The sequence below is a fragment of the Urocitellus parryii genome, chromosome 5 (genome assembly GCF_045843805.1).
Source record: "Urocitellus parryii isolate mUroPar1 chromosome 5, mUroPar1.hap1, whole genome shotgun sequence".
In the NCBI taxonomy this organism is placed as follows: domain Eukaryota; kingdom Metazoa; phylum Chordata; class Mammalia; order Rodentia; family Sciuridae; genus Urocitellus; species Urocitellus parryii.
In genome coordinates this window covers 182,984,822-182,998,595 of record NC_135535.1, presented here as the reverse complement: position 1 = coordinate 182,998,595, position 13,774 = coordinate 182,984,822, and the positions used below count along the sequence as shown (strand labels likewise).

Sequence of the window (13,774 nt, the reverse complement as noted above, 5' to 3'; positions counted from 1 at the left end):
AGCTCAAATTAATAAATTTGAGTGTAGTTTTAATTTGCATTTCCCTACTTGCTCATGATCTACTGAATTTTGTGAAAGACTTTCTCTACATCTGTTGAGATGATTATGTGATTTTTGTCCTTAATTCTATTTATGAGATTAATTACCTATACTGATTTGCATATGTTAAACCATTCTTGCCCTCTTGTGATAAAACCAACTTGGTTGTGATGTAAAATATTCTTATATATTGTTGGATATGATTTGTTAATATTTTATTAAGGCTTTTTACATCTAACTTCATCAGGGATATTTGTCTGTAATTTTCTTTCATTGATGTGTCCTTATCTGGTTTTGGTTATTAGTTTGGTACTGACTTCATAGAAGTGTTCCATCCCTTTCTATTTTATGGAATAATTTAAAGATAATTGGCATTAGTTCTTCTTTAAAAGGCTGATAGAATTTAGCTGAGAATCCATCTGGTCCTGGGTTTTTCTTTTTTGGAAAAAGAATTATTACTGCTTTTATGTTAGTGCTACTTGTTGGTCTGTCTAGGTTTTCTGTTCTCTTAATTCCATTTTAACAGATCATATGTGCTTACATGTATCTATTTCTACTAGGTTTTCCAATTTGTTAGACTACATGTTTTCAAAATAGTCCTCAATGATCTTTTAGATTTGTGTGATGTCTGTGGTGATTTTTTCATTTTCATCTCTAATTTTATTAACTTGAGCTCTTAGCAGTAGAAGAAAGGAGAAAAAGAGAAATAGAAGTCAAGCCAAACAAAAATATACAAACCCAAACCTCTAACCCTCTAGACAAGGAAGAAAATAATAACTTTTGTAAAAAAAGAAAAGCTAAAAATGAAAAAAGAAACATATGTTTATATGTATTTATGAACCATTTAGCACAGCAAGAACACACACACATACACACCAAAAAGAAAAGAAAAGGTAAAAAAAAATTATTAATGAAAAATTAAGAAATAGTCTCCACAGAGATGGTCAAAAACAGTCAGTGAGAATAGATGGTCACTATCTGTGTCCAATTGTGTTTTCCATTTCTTGGGCGAGAGAAAGAGAGAGAGAGAGAGAGAGAGAGAGAGAGAGAGAGAGCGAGCGAGCGCACCAGCCCCCCCCCTCCACACACACAAGGGCTGGTGGTTGTTAACCTTTTCTTCTGTTTGTGTTGCTCACTGAGCTGCCAACTGGAATAGCCCCAAAACTGAAGCTGGTTGAAATAATTATCAGGTTCTCTCTTACCAGTATAAAGTAGCATGGAACGGGAATTACTGTGGATTGAAGTTTTGTCTGCATGGATGAGATAGATGTACTCCTTTGGTGGGGTTGTTGCAGAATTCTATGAGGGGAGTTCTGGAGCCTGGGGCTTAGATCTAATCTGGCTTTAGGGACTTTGTTGTGTGGTATTTGCTCTGGAGAGATTATAGCAACACATTTCTAGGAACAGGTAGATTCTGATCTTTGCTGGGAGTGTGGATCTAAGGGATGTCCCAAGAATTCTCCTTGAGGGGCAGGTGAGTCAATCTTTCACAAGCTCTGCTGTTGATGCATGCAGCCTCCCCAGACTTTGTCCCTCAGTGGATTCACACTTACCTCCTTATTTTCCTACCCTTTTTGGGTGATCATGTGAACTGCCAAACTTTAGAGGGAAAACAAGTTATTCTTTACTCTTACTTGAATCCGACTGGGTTTTCTGTGCCTGTTTCACTCATGTTTTCCTGGGTATACCATAGGCCACATGGTATGCGCTTGCTGGGAGACTATGGCAATGTTTGCTATGACCTCCCAGGTTTTCTGCAGTAGCAGTCTGCAGTGTGGCTTCCTCAAGATGGCTCCTGCTGTTGTGGGATAGATGGGGCTGAACATTGAGGAATTAGCAGAAAGCAGGTTTATTGGCTGCAGCCAGGTCCAGAGGGGAAAAAGGCTTTTGCTACAGTCAACCAGTCTCCCTGAACTCTGAGTTCAGAAAGTTTCAGACCTTTATATCCAGTGTGCAGGGTGAAGGCCTCAGAGTCTCACAATCTACAGATGTTTACTCCAAAGCAGCTTTTTCCCACTGTTCAGGGTATTGAACCCAGCCTGGAAACAAGAATGCAAACACCTCTGTGGAAGCCTTGGGTTATTCTTTCTTATCAAGTCCTGCTTCAGCAATACACTTCCACCTGTAAACTCTATTGCAGAAATTCTTGCTGATAGTCTAAGAACAACAGTTATGGTGAGGGTCTCTGGAGAAGCTTAATTAAGATTTTCTGGGGAGAAAGGGATGCCACTACACTTTCTTATCTGTTTGCTTGCCATTTGAGAAATAGAGAGGGCTTTTCAAACACCTGATTGCTATACAGCCCCTGGATCAGCTAAATTTTGGCTATTTTTCTGATCTACAGATTTTTCTGTACCAAATCTGTTCATTGTATTTCTCTCTCTGTGTTCTCTTCCCTCTGTGGTGAATGAGTGCCATTGCTGCTGTCTCAGCTGCTGTTGCAACGACTTAGCTCCAGAAACTCTTCTTTAGTGTTCACTCAGTGCACCTGAATTTCTGAGTCTCTAAGGCACTCTGTCCAATATTGAATTTTAGTGAAATTCCTCTTTCATCCACTTTTCTGAGAAGCAGTATTCCTGTTCCTTGAATTTGAAGCCACAGAACAACTGAAAATGCAGCCTTCCTCTAATCCACCATCTTGAATCTATAAATGCAGCAGTTTGTATTCATATCTTCACCTTCATTTTGAAGATTTCATCCCAAGGTTCAAGGTTACCAAGACAATTTTGAATTTTGAGTCTTTCATCTATGATATTAACTCTTCCTTCAGATATATGACCACGTACATCTTTGATAAGTATCCTTGCTTTGTGTTTATGTAGTCATTGATACAAAATTTCAAACAGGTAAGGTTGAATAAAGAATTTATACAGTATATCTGTTATCTTCCCAAATGTTTTTGAAAGGTACTTTTCTTAGATCTAGAATATATCTTTGACCATTTTAGTAATTTTCTTTTCTTAATATTAATGGTATGATAATATTGGCACTTTATTCAAGATTCTGGTTGGAATGATGGTGAGATCAGTTACAATTGTTGCTTCCTATGTGCTCTGAGCAATACATTTATTAGATGGGAAATAGAGTTTAGATTTCTATCAGAAGATACAAGGATAATTGATATTCTTCTTCACCATTTATGATTTAGTGTAATTTTTGTACCTTTTCTAAGAAACATTATATACATTTCTTTCCAGATAGTCTGCTATACTTTTTTAATAATATAATTCAGCTTTTCTTTTTAGTTCATCACTTTTGTTGTTTAATATGATTCCAATATTAAGCTCATGAACTATTAAAAAGGAGTAATTTCTTTTTTTCCAATTTTTATTGGTATATTATAATCATGTACAATATTGAGATTTATTATTTCATATTAAATATATACATAACATAGTTAAGCAATTTTATTCCTTAATGCCCTCCCTTTCCCTCTCCTCTATCCTCCCCCATCTGCTTGCTCTACTCTACCAATCTCCTATTGTTGTTCTTTTAATTTGTGTATTATAATCATATATATATGTATGGTATGTTCACACATAGATATAGCATAATTTGGTAGATTTCATTCCCCAGTACTTCTCCATGCCCTCTCCTCTTCCCTCCCTCTTGTTCCCCTTCCTCTACTCTATTGGTCCTCAGAAAGGAGTTACTTCTAAAAGAGCACTGGACTTCTAAAATTCCCATATTTGGTTATTGACCAGGCTGTGTGGATTTGAGCAAGTTACTTAAGGTTTATGGATCTGTTTCCTCATATGTAAAATAGGTATATTATTATTATTTATTGTTCAGGATTACAAAAACAGGTTAGGATTTACAAAGCAGGTAACTGACTATTAGTGACTTATGTGAATAGTGTTTGTCTCATATAAAAAGAAATCAAAAGATGGACAGTCTATTTAATATAGAGATTAGAGAATTTATGCTATTTTTAATGTATATATTTTTAGTTGTATATGGACACAATGCTTTTATTTTATTTATTTATTTTTATGTGGTGCTGAGGGTCGAACCCAGGGTCTCACAAGTGCTAGACAAGAGCTCTACCACTTAGCTACAACTCTAGCCTCAACTGTAGGCTCTTTTAATTTTCCTGTTCAACATCTGTTTTAGTCAGCTTTTTTTTGAGTTTCTGGGGCCAATGAACCTGATGAAAACAATTTTAAGGAGAGAAAGTTTATTTTGAAACTTATGGTTTTAGAGATTTCAGTTCAAAGACAGATGGCTCCCTTCCATGGGTCTTGAGTTGAGGCATCATGGCAGAAAAGTGTGGTAGAGGAAAGTGGCTCAGGATATGATCAGGAAGCAGAAAGAAGGTCTGCTCAACAAAGATAACATATATACCTCTAAGGCATGCCTCCAGGACTACCTTCTCCAACCACCCTACCTGCTTATCGATTCCACTATCCCTATCAGGGGATTAATTCACTGATAGGGTTAAGGCTTTCATAACCCAATCATTTCAACTCTAAACCTTCTTGCATTGTCTTACACATGAGCTTTTGGGGGACACCTCACATATAAACCATAAAAACATCCTTAGCATGTAGTTTTTTGGGTTCTAGCTTCTTGAATCATGGGGCACAAAATGTCTAGTAAAACCCTGGTCCTTATGTCTATGTTTCATGTATAAAGAATAGGAAGAACTAAAAAACTAAAAGACTTTTCTCTTAGTGAGGCTCTGACTCTTAATTTGGCAAGGGGGGGGGTTCCTCTTTAAGATGTCTTTCTGTAACTCATTGGCCAGAACCATGTAGCATAGGCACACTTTATTTCAAGGAAAACTAGGAAATTGTACACTGTACTTTTCAGTGTCTAGATTAGAAGAAGGCAAGGAAGAAGGGATTGTGTTTACAGTTTGGGTCAGACAATCAGCAATGTCTGTCACTTTCATAATATTTTGATGATGAATATGATGAGACAATCTAATTAAAAAATTTTATAAGGTATAATCTAAATACACTATTCCTTTTGCCTTCTGTTGGGAGGAAATGACCTTCATAGTCACTAGTATTCAAAGTTGTGTTATTATTCCCCATGAAAAAAAGGGGAAATGATATTAAGAAAAGGGCCCTGGAGATAAATAAGTCTTGGAGGTGAGCTAAGAAGGAGAATGTCTGAGTAGACTCTTTAATGAGGTCAGAGAGAGCTAAGAAACAGAAATCTCCAAAGAATTTGTAAATAACCAGAGGAACTTTGAGAATGTATCATGGAGTTGAAAACCCTGCAAGGTTAGTACTTCTGCATTTCTTTAGTTTGATGAAAACTCTTGTAGCTTACGAATTGTGTTATTTGGGGTAAAATAAACCTTTGAGATATATATATATATATATATATATATATATATATATATATTTTTTTTTTTTTTGTTGATGTTGTTTTATTTTAGATTTTGCTTTTGTTGCCAGTCTTCTTTCTTTCTTTTTGTAGACATTGTTCGAAGTGATGTTGCTTTGGATAAACAGAAAGGCTGCAAAATTGCTCAGCACCCTGATATTATGCTGGAGCTCCAAAGAGAGAAGGCAGCTCAGATGCATCTGGTTCTTCTAAAGGAGCAATTCTCCAATACTTACAGTAATCTCATATTAACAGGTAAGGCAACTGGAATCAGCTAGAATCTTAGAGCATTATATATTGATGATCTTCATCAGTTAGCAAATTGATGCTTGGGGGATACTACAGATGAGCCTACATCTGTCTCCACCCACTATATCACATTTTTAATTGTGGTGATTCTTGTCTTTCTAAAACAAATAGTTCTTATAGTTTTCAGATGTATTTTGGCTTGAAGTTATGGACAATTCAGCATGTGTTTTCTCAAAAGACAGAACCAATGACAACCTTGAAGCCTTATAAAAATATGACTTTCTAGATGTGTGCCAGTAGATTTGAGAGAATTACTAAATTTGGTATCTTTTAAGAAGCAGTTATTTTCCTCTTTCTGTGCATGCCCTTTCTATGAACCCAGTGAATATAAAGATGAAATGTTAAAGAGATAATAATCTTTAGGCAGAGCTGGGAATGTTCTATTCCTGATGGTGTTTGAAAATATTTGGGGAATTTGAATTTTTTTTTTTTTTATGAGTAAAGAGGCTATGAGACTGAGTCATATTCCCTTACTTCTTAGTTCTAGGATGAAAGTGCCTATGTATCAGAGCTGCAAGGAGAATCAACTTTTGGCAGGGTTGTCTGCAAACTTTGCTAGTAAAGAACATGCTTAGTTGCATGTCTTTATTAGGCTTTGGAGAAGACTATAGTAACAGATTTGAATGTGAGAATCATTTAGAATTTGAGATAAACTAAGAAGAGAAGTCCAAGTTACCTCCATCTTTTTTTTTTGAGAACATGCAAGGCAGATCTACATATTGATCTGAATGAACTTTAACACGTCAAAGGCATGTGTTTTGCCTTGTTTATGAATAGTTTAAAAACAAAACAAAAATAGAATGTCTGATAGGCTATGAACATTCACACTTACTTGATTTGTGAACTCTAAGTTAGGAAAATTTTAACTTTTTTTACAGGCTTCCTGGCATTTCACCAGGAATTGCTGAGTGGCAACCAAATTGTTTTGCTTTTGAAAAAGCACAAGATTCTTCCAACTTTTCATCTTGTACCTGGTGGAAAACCCAACAGCATGAGATGAAAGCCAGATTTAAATGTGGTTTTGGTGAGCAGAGAAGAGGATTATGGATTTCATAAGTATAGGCCCTGTTTTTTGCTCTTTGATAGATCATTAAGGAGGGCAAATTTAAAAGTGATTTATGGCCAATGCATATATTTCCCTAAATTGGTTAGTGAAACTGAGTTTAAGTTTAGATGTTTGGGAAGAACAGATTTTTCTCCAAGTTTCTTTACTCTACCTCAAATGTATACATGTATATATATTTACTATTCTCCAATTCCGGGATTGGAAATGACACATTTTTTTCCACTCTCATTTTAATATTTTTTGACATGTATTAGAGGGGTCATACCCTGTGTTCTTTAATGTGGCATATAAAGAGCTTAGGGTAATTCTAACCCTAAACTGTGGATCCAGAGTATGGCTTGAAGGCATATTATCTTTGAAAACACAAGTGTTCTATTGAGTTCAATGGAATCTTTTCTAATTCTCAGTAACATAATCCCTTTGGATGTTTATTCACAATTCAAACTGTTGGAATCAACATTGTCAACTTTTACCCTGACAACTTGCTTACTTTCTACTAAACAAACTTACCCTAGAGAAGAGCCTCTTTCCTGCTCTTACTTCTCCCAAGCTGCTTCAAAGAGTCCTCAGGCGTTTTCCACATTTTTCACCCAAATGCCTGTGCAGAGTGGTACCTTGCAGCAGACAGAGCATTTGGTATGCCCTGGTTTGTTTACATGAAAGTTCAAAAGGTTTTGGTTCCAGGTGTTGGGAAGACATGGAGTCATTTCAGTGTAGCACCAATGGTAAAACTATTTTAATGTCCTTTAACTAAGTCTTTGATTTTACACAGTGTGGTTTTCTAATTGTTATGAAGTTTAATCCTTGATTTCTTGTATAAATCTTGAGAACATGGTCTCCAGACAGCTAAACATAATATTTAAACATAACTAAACTAAGTTTTGTAAATATTTCCCTTTTCGGTGATGAATGTATATTGGTAAGGAGGGTGAGGTTGAAGGGGCAGGGACCTCAAACGAAGTGACTTTCTTTACCAACACATTTAGAACACCTACTCTAGGATTTCTACTTGGTGATGATCTACTTATTTTGTGTAAGTCTGGCATAATGTGTGAAATATTTGCAATGAAAGTATTTATATGGGAATATGATGAGGAAACTGGGCCACTAAAATCTAAGAAAACATGAGTTTTTCAAACCCTTCTTCCCCCCAACCTAGGTATTTACAGAATTTCATATATATGAGGAGAAGTGTGTGATTGTTTCCTGGTCAGCTTGAGGCATATTCTTTATTTTTAAGATGGGCCAACCAAGATTCCATGTGATTTAAAAGCATGTCCTCCACCTCACAAGCAAGTCCTTACACAAGCAAGTCCCACCCTCAGCTGACATGTCTCTCAGCTGCTGAGGTCAGAAGCATTTTCAATTCTACATTTTAACTAATAATTCCTTTTAAACAGATAAGGGCAAGTGATATTACAGCTTTAAAAGTCTTCTAACCACTTACAAAAAGGAGACAATTCTATAGACCTTGGTGATACCTAGTTAATAGAAAGTAATAAAAAAATCCCAAACTTTATCTTATTGAAATATTTCTTTTTACATCATATTTTTTAGAAAAGTAGATTGTTTTTATGTGTTTCTACATGGTTTTAGATTTGTTTTAATGTTCTCATGTGAATAATTTACCTGGTTTTGAAAATAATATTAGATTTGCCTAACTTAGGGAGTTTTTGAAATAAACTCTAAGGCTACTGGAAGGTGATGGAACTACTGGAATTATTTTAAATGGCTATGAGCCATGTGCTGTACTTTTCACACTGACTTGATGGCATGGATATGTATGCTTGTCCTGTAGATCCCTGAATATGAGAGTGTAGTCCCTGTGCATGTCATTAAAAGAGAGACTAATGAAAGGGAGAACTGGTGAGAGCCTTTAAGAAAGAGCAGGGATCAGATGTCACACACTTCTTCATGTTATCATGATTCTTAATATAGGAATGCTCTATAAATTTTCTGAAAATGTTACATTCATAATGAGTGAATTCACCTGAAGACTACTTTTTAAGGGATAGTGTTGATTTTTTTTATAACTTTTATAGATTCAGATTCAGTTATTTGTCTCCCCTCCTCCTCCCTCTTTTTCCCTTTTTGAAGGTATACATTGAATTTTTCTGAGTGATCCCTGTACCATAATCAAAGAGAAAAGATAAAAGGTAAGGCAGCCTTAAGGGGAATTACATTTTCTAGGATTTTTGCTTAGAAATTCTAGAAATTTAGAAATTATATTCCTGGAGTGCAAGGAATATCATATTCTTTAGTATTCTGGATAATATGTAGATCATCTTAGTGAATTACCATGAAATGAGTTTTTAAAAAAATATATTTTTTTCTCTGTGAAGTTATCTAGTTAGCCTCTGTAGCCAGGCAGCTTGAAGCCAGACATTATAAATGAGTGGCATTATTCAAGACACATTTTATTTTGTCATGTTATTGGTTGCCATTTTTGGTTTTATACCTTTCTTCAGTCATTAAACCCTCAACTAAAGTGATATTCCTAAAGTTGGCTTTCTGTGTAACTGTAGCATATGAATTGAATAAGAGATTGCATTTCCCTGTTGTGGCCTATTCTGTTAACTTCAGTGAAGCAAAGGAGCTCGCAGTGGTATAAAAACTGTTCTTTCAGTTTGCACAAAACAAATGCTCAGGGAACTATTTCTAGCTATGCCTAATGCTGCAGTAACCAACCAAGGACAAAAATATATTTTTGACTTAAATTCCTTCTTGGTAGCATCTTTTGTGATTATCCCAAACTAAAGAGCCCTTTTCTTCATTTTCACTGCGTTTACCAATTGTTTATGCCATTACGGGCAATTGATGGAAGTGTAAAATAATTTGTCAATGCATTTTAATTATGTTTCAGAATTAATTTTGTTAATGGTTTGAAAAACATCACTTCCCTTCTTTGATTGACTCTTATTAAAATGAGTTCAGTTATTGTTGTTCTTGAGATCTTGGGAGATCCATCTGCCTCTATATTTTACTAATTTCCCTACTTAAAGTGAATCTACTGTAAACTTATCTGCCCAAATTATATCATTAAATATTCTCTATTTTTTTCCACTCTACCCCATATGCTTGGAGCAGTTTCATGTCTCCCATTTGCCAAGTTTTCTTTTAGGGTCATTGAAAGCCATTTTAAAATCCCTTCATATAGTAACATCACATCTTAAATTCACGTGAGAGCACAAGGAAAGAAAGTATATTTGCCTATCAACATGAAGCCAGGTGGGTGTGATTGGATGTGTAGCAAAACCAAAACCTGAGGATAGCAGGGTTTTTAATATCAGGTTTTTTCCCCGATGGCATTTACTGCCAACTTTATCAAATAAAATGAAATAATGTTTAAAAATGACCTTGAAAAGTGATTAGTCTGTAGCACTGTGGGCATTTATTTGCATGTTTATCAACATTTTATAGAGGGATGTGAAGTAAAGTACCAAAGAAAATCTTCTACAGGGCTAGGATAGGTATATGATATATATCATACATGTATATACATGTATATATACCATATACACTGGGAGCTATTGATGTAAGTTCTGAAGTTCAGTGGTTGGAGAATCGGACCTCTGATGTCCAAGGGCAGGAGAAGAGGAATATCCCAGCTCCAGGAGAGAAAAAGAACAGAAATTGCCTTTCTCTGCTTTCTTCATTCTCTTGAGGCCCCCAGCTAATTAAATGGTGCCTGCCCACATTGAGGGCAGACCTTCCCCACTTAGTCTAGTCAGACTTACACACCAGTCTCCTCTGGAAACATCCTCAAAAACATACCTTTACGAGTTCTCTAGTTACTTCTTAATCCAGTCAAATTGACACATAAAACTAAACATCACACCCTCTATAATGTGATATATTTTATAAGTAACTTAGCAAACAAAATCTTTGTATTAACACATTCTTTATAAGTACTAAAAATAACCATCCTAACTCTTCAAGCACACTTGATGGGAATTTGTACTTTTGAAGTAATATATACATATATTCAGTCTCTCTGAATTCCTGATTGTGGTTCTGACTTCACAATTCTTGAATAAAAATTAAAGATTTAATTTTAAAGTCTGGTTAAATATAAGTGAATTTTTAGGATCTTTATCCAAAATAGTGATTCTCAGGTTTGGGAGGATAAAGGCTTCTTTATTAGGGATCAGGAGAAGGAGCTTATTTGTGTAATGAAGAGGCTTTTGTTGCTGCTCATTTTCTGCCTGGCAGGGAATGAGTAATCAAAAAAACTGGATTTAATTTGCAACAGTATTTACTAAGTGCTTACTATATACCACTATTTTCTGCTACCACTTACAAGTCAACCTTTGGGTACTTCCTCTTCAGACTTCCTAATGCTATTTCCAGGTCAGTTGTCCCCTTCCATCAGACCCAAGCCCCAGCAAGTCTACCCACTTTTGGATATTGGCTTATCTTCTCCAGGCCAAGCAGTTATGATCAGCATGTCACTGGCTCTGACATCCAGATTCTTCTTTATCTTGATAATTTCTTTCTTTACTTACTTTTCTCATAAGTAGGAGCTGAAAGGAATGGAAAACTGAAAGGAATTCTCTCATCCAAACTCTTCTGTACTAAGTATTTAATTAAACCTGTAGAATTATAAGCATGATACTGATTTTACAAAACAAATGATCTTCCTGTTCCCTTTTTCTTTGTTATAGAAAAAAAATTCCCCCAAAGTATATGTCACTGAATTTACCTGAGAAGTGCCTTTGTCTTAGAAATTAACTTTTCTCCCCAGTCATTAAAGTAATACATGCTCATTGATGAAAACTTTTGAAATGCTCAAACTTAGAGATAACAAATGATGTTCAGTCCTCTGTAGCAATATCCACAGATTTAACCAACTGTGAACTGAAAATATTTTAAAAAATTTTGTCTATACTGAAAAGGTGCAGATTTTTCTTGACATTATTCTGGAAACAATATAATGTAATAATTATTTATTACTGTGAAGTGTGTTCAGTTCCTTTGCCCATTAATTGATTGGGCTGTTTGTTCTTTTTTGGTGTTAAGTGTTTTGAGTCCTTTATATATCCTGGAGATTAATGTTCTATCTGAGGTATAGGTAGCAAAGATTTTATCCCATTCTGTAGGCTCTCTCTTCACATTCTGGCTTGTTTCCTTTGCCATAAAGAAGCATTTTTGTTTGTTTCCATCCCGTTTGTTGATTATTGACTTTCTTCTTGTGCTTTAGGAGTCTTGTTGAGGAATTCAGTTTTTCTAATCCAACACGATGGAGAGTTGGACCTACTTTTTCGTCTAGTAGGCAGGGTCTCTCGTCTAATGACTAGGTCCTTGAACCACTTAGATTTGAGTTTTGGAAATCCATATGTAGCAAAATAAAATTAAACTTCTCTCTCTCACACTTCACAAAACTTTTTAACTTTAAAAGTGTCAGCAGTATGTGTTAGTTCTAGTTCCTCCACATCCTGCTCCTAGTTGGTATTGACTGTCTTTTGAATTTAATAGTTTTTTAGTGTAGATAATGGTATGTCCTTGTGATTTTAATTAATTAGCATTTCTCCCTTATGATTAATGAGATTGGGCATATCTTCATGTCATTATGATCCGTGTGTCTTCTTTGTTGAATTGCTTGTTCATGTCTTTTATGCATTTTTTAAAAATTAATAATGAGTTTTGTTATTTCTAGGATAGAAGTCCTTTAACAAATATGTGATGTATAAATGTTTTACCTGGTCTATGATTTGTATTTTTATTTTTTAACAGTTTCTTTGAATCAGCAAAGCTTTTAACAGTGCTCAAATATAAAATTATGAATTTTTCTTTAATGGTTCATAATTAAAATTTTAATTCCTCTTGCCAGTTTTCAGAAAAGATTGTGGCAATTGCTGTTCCCATTATTCATGTGTGAGAGCAGTGGTTTCCCAGCATTCTCATTAGCACTGGAAGTTAGTGCTCTTTTTAATTTGTTCCAGTCCTACAAGTTAAAGCCATCTCAGTGTTGTGGTTTTATGACTATAGCCTGGTGAATTTATTTTCACATATTTATCTGTGATTTACATTTCCTCTTTGGTGAGTTGTTACCTATTCATTTTCTTTGCATTTTTTATTGGGTGTTGATATTTTTCTCATCTATTTATAATTGATTTTAGTGAATTAAAAATGTTAATGTATTGCAAACCATATTCTTCCCCTAGGTAATACTTATTTTTGTGTTCAACTTAGAACTTTCAATTTTTTTCTATTACTGGAATTTGTTTGTATACAATGCAATGTAGATAACATAATTTTCTTCCAAATGGCTATAACCACTTTTGTTTATACTGTTTTGCTGATATTTTTGAAACTGAATTGAAACACTATATATGTTACATATTTTACTTTCATATATATTTATACATAATTATGAACTTTCTTTTCAGTTATTTTGTATTCATTATTTCTGTGTCAATTCTATACTACTTTGATAAGGCTTATAAACCTTTTCTTTTTCAAGGTTTCTTGGCTATTCTTATATAATTATTTTTAAAAATGAATTTATGATTTTCTCTAGCTCAAAAAAATTCATCACTGGATTTTGATTAGAATTTCCATCAGTTTATATCCTAATTTGGACCTTTGTTTTTTATTTATTTACTTATATGAGGTGCTAAGAATTAAACCCAGTGCCTCACACATGCTAGGTGAGTGCTTTACCACTGAGCTACAACCCCAGCTTTATCCTAATTTGGAAAGATTAATATTTTAGAGTGTTATATTCCATTTAACTACATGTTATTCTTTCTGTTTGTTCAGTTCTTGTTTTAGACCATATGATAATAATCTATAATTTTATTTGTATGCCTTTCTTATTAAATTTATTCTTTAATGTATTATGGTTTCATTGATAGTAAGAGTGAATTTCTTTCTTTTTAGATTTTTCCATATTATATATTTATCTTATATATTTAATTCACCACATTTTATTATTAGTTTAGGTATTGAGTCTTTTGTGTGTGTGTGTTTTTTTTTTGTTGTTGTTGTTATTGTTGTTGGTTCTGGGGGTTGAACCCAGGG

At 34.4% G+C, this 13,774-nt stretch overlaps 1 protein-coding gene across 3 annotated transcripts in view; it reads left to right on the top strand.

Annotated features, from left to right (window-relative positions):
- Window positions 1-13,774, top strand: part of Hpse2 (heparanase 2 (inactive)) — a 657,082-nt gene that overhangs the window by 76,396 nt on the left and 566,912 nt on the right. For 2 of the 3 annotated variants that reach the window (XM_026394811.2, XM_026394810.2), the window contains exon 3: window positions 5,470-5,631. The exons of the other annotated variant lie outside the window; for it this stretch is intronic. In XM_026394811.2, the coding sequence (XP_026250596.1) occupies window positions 5,470-5,631 (162 nt within the window). The remainder of the gene's footprint in view (window positions 1-5,469; window positions 5,632-13,774) is intronic. 3 annotated transcript variants of the gene reach the window in all.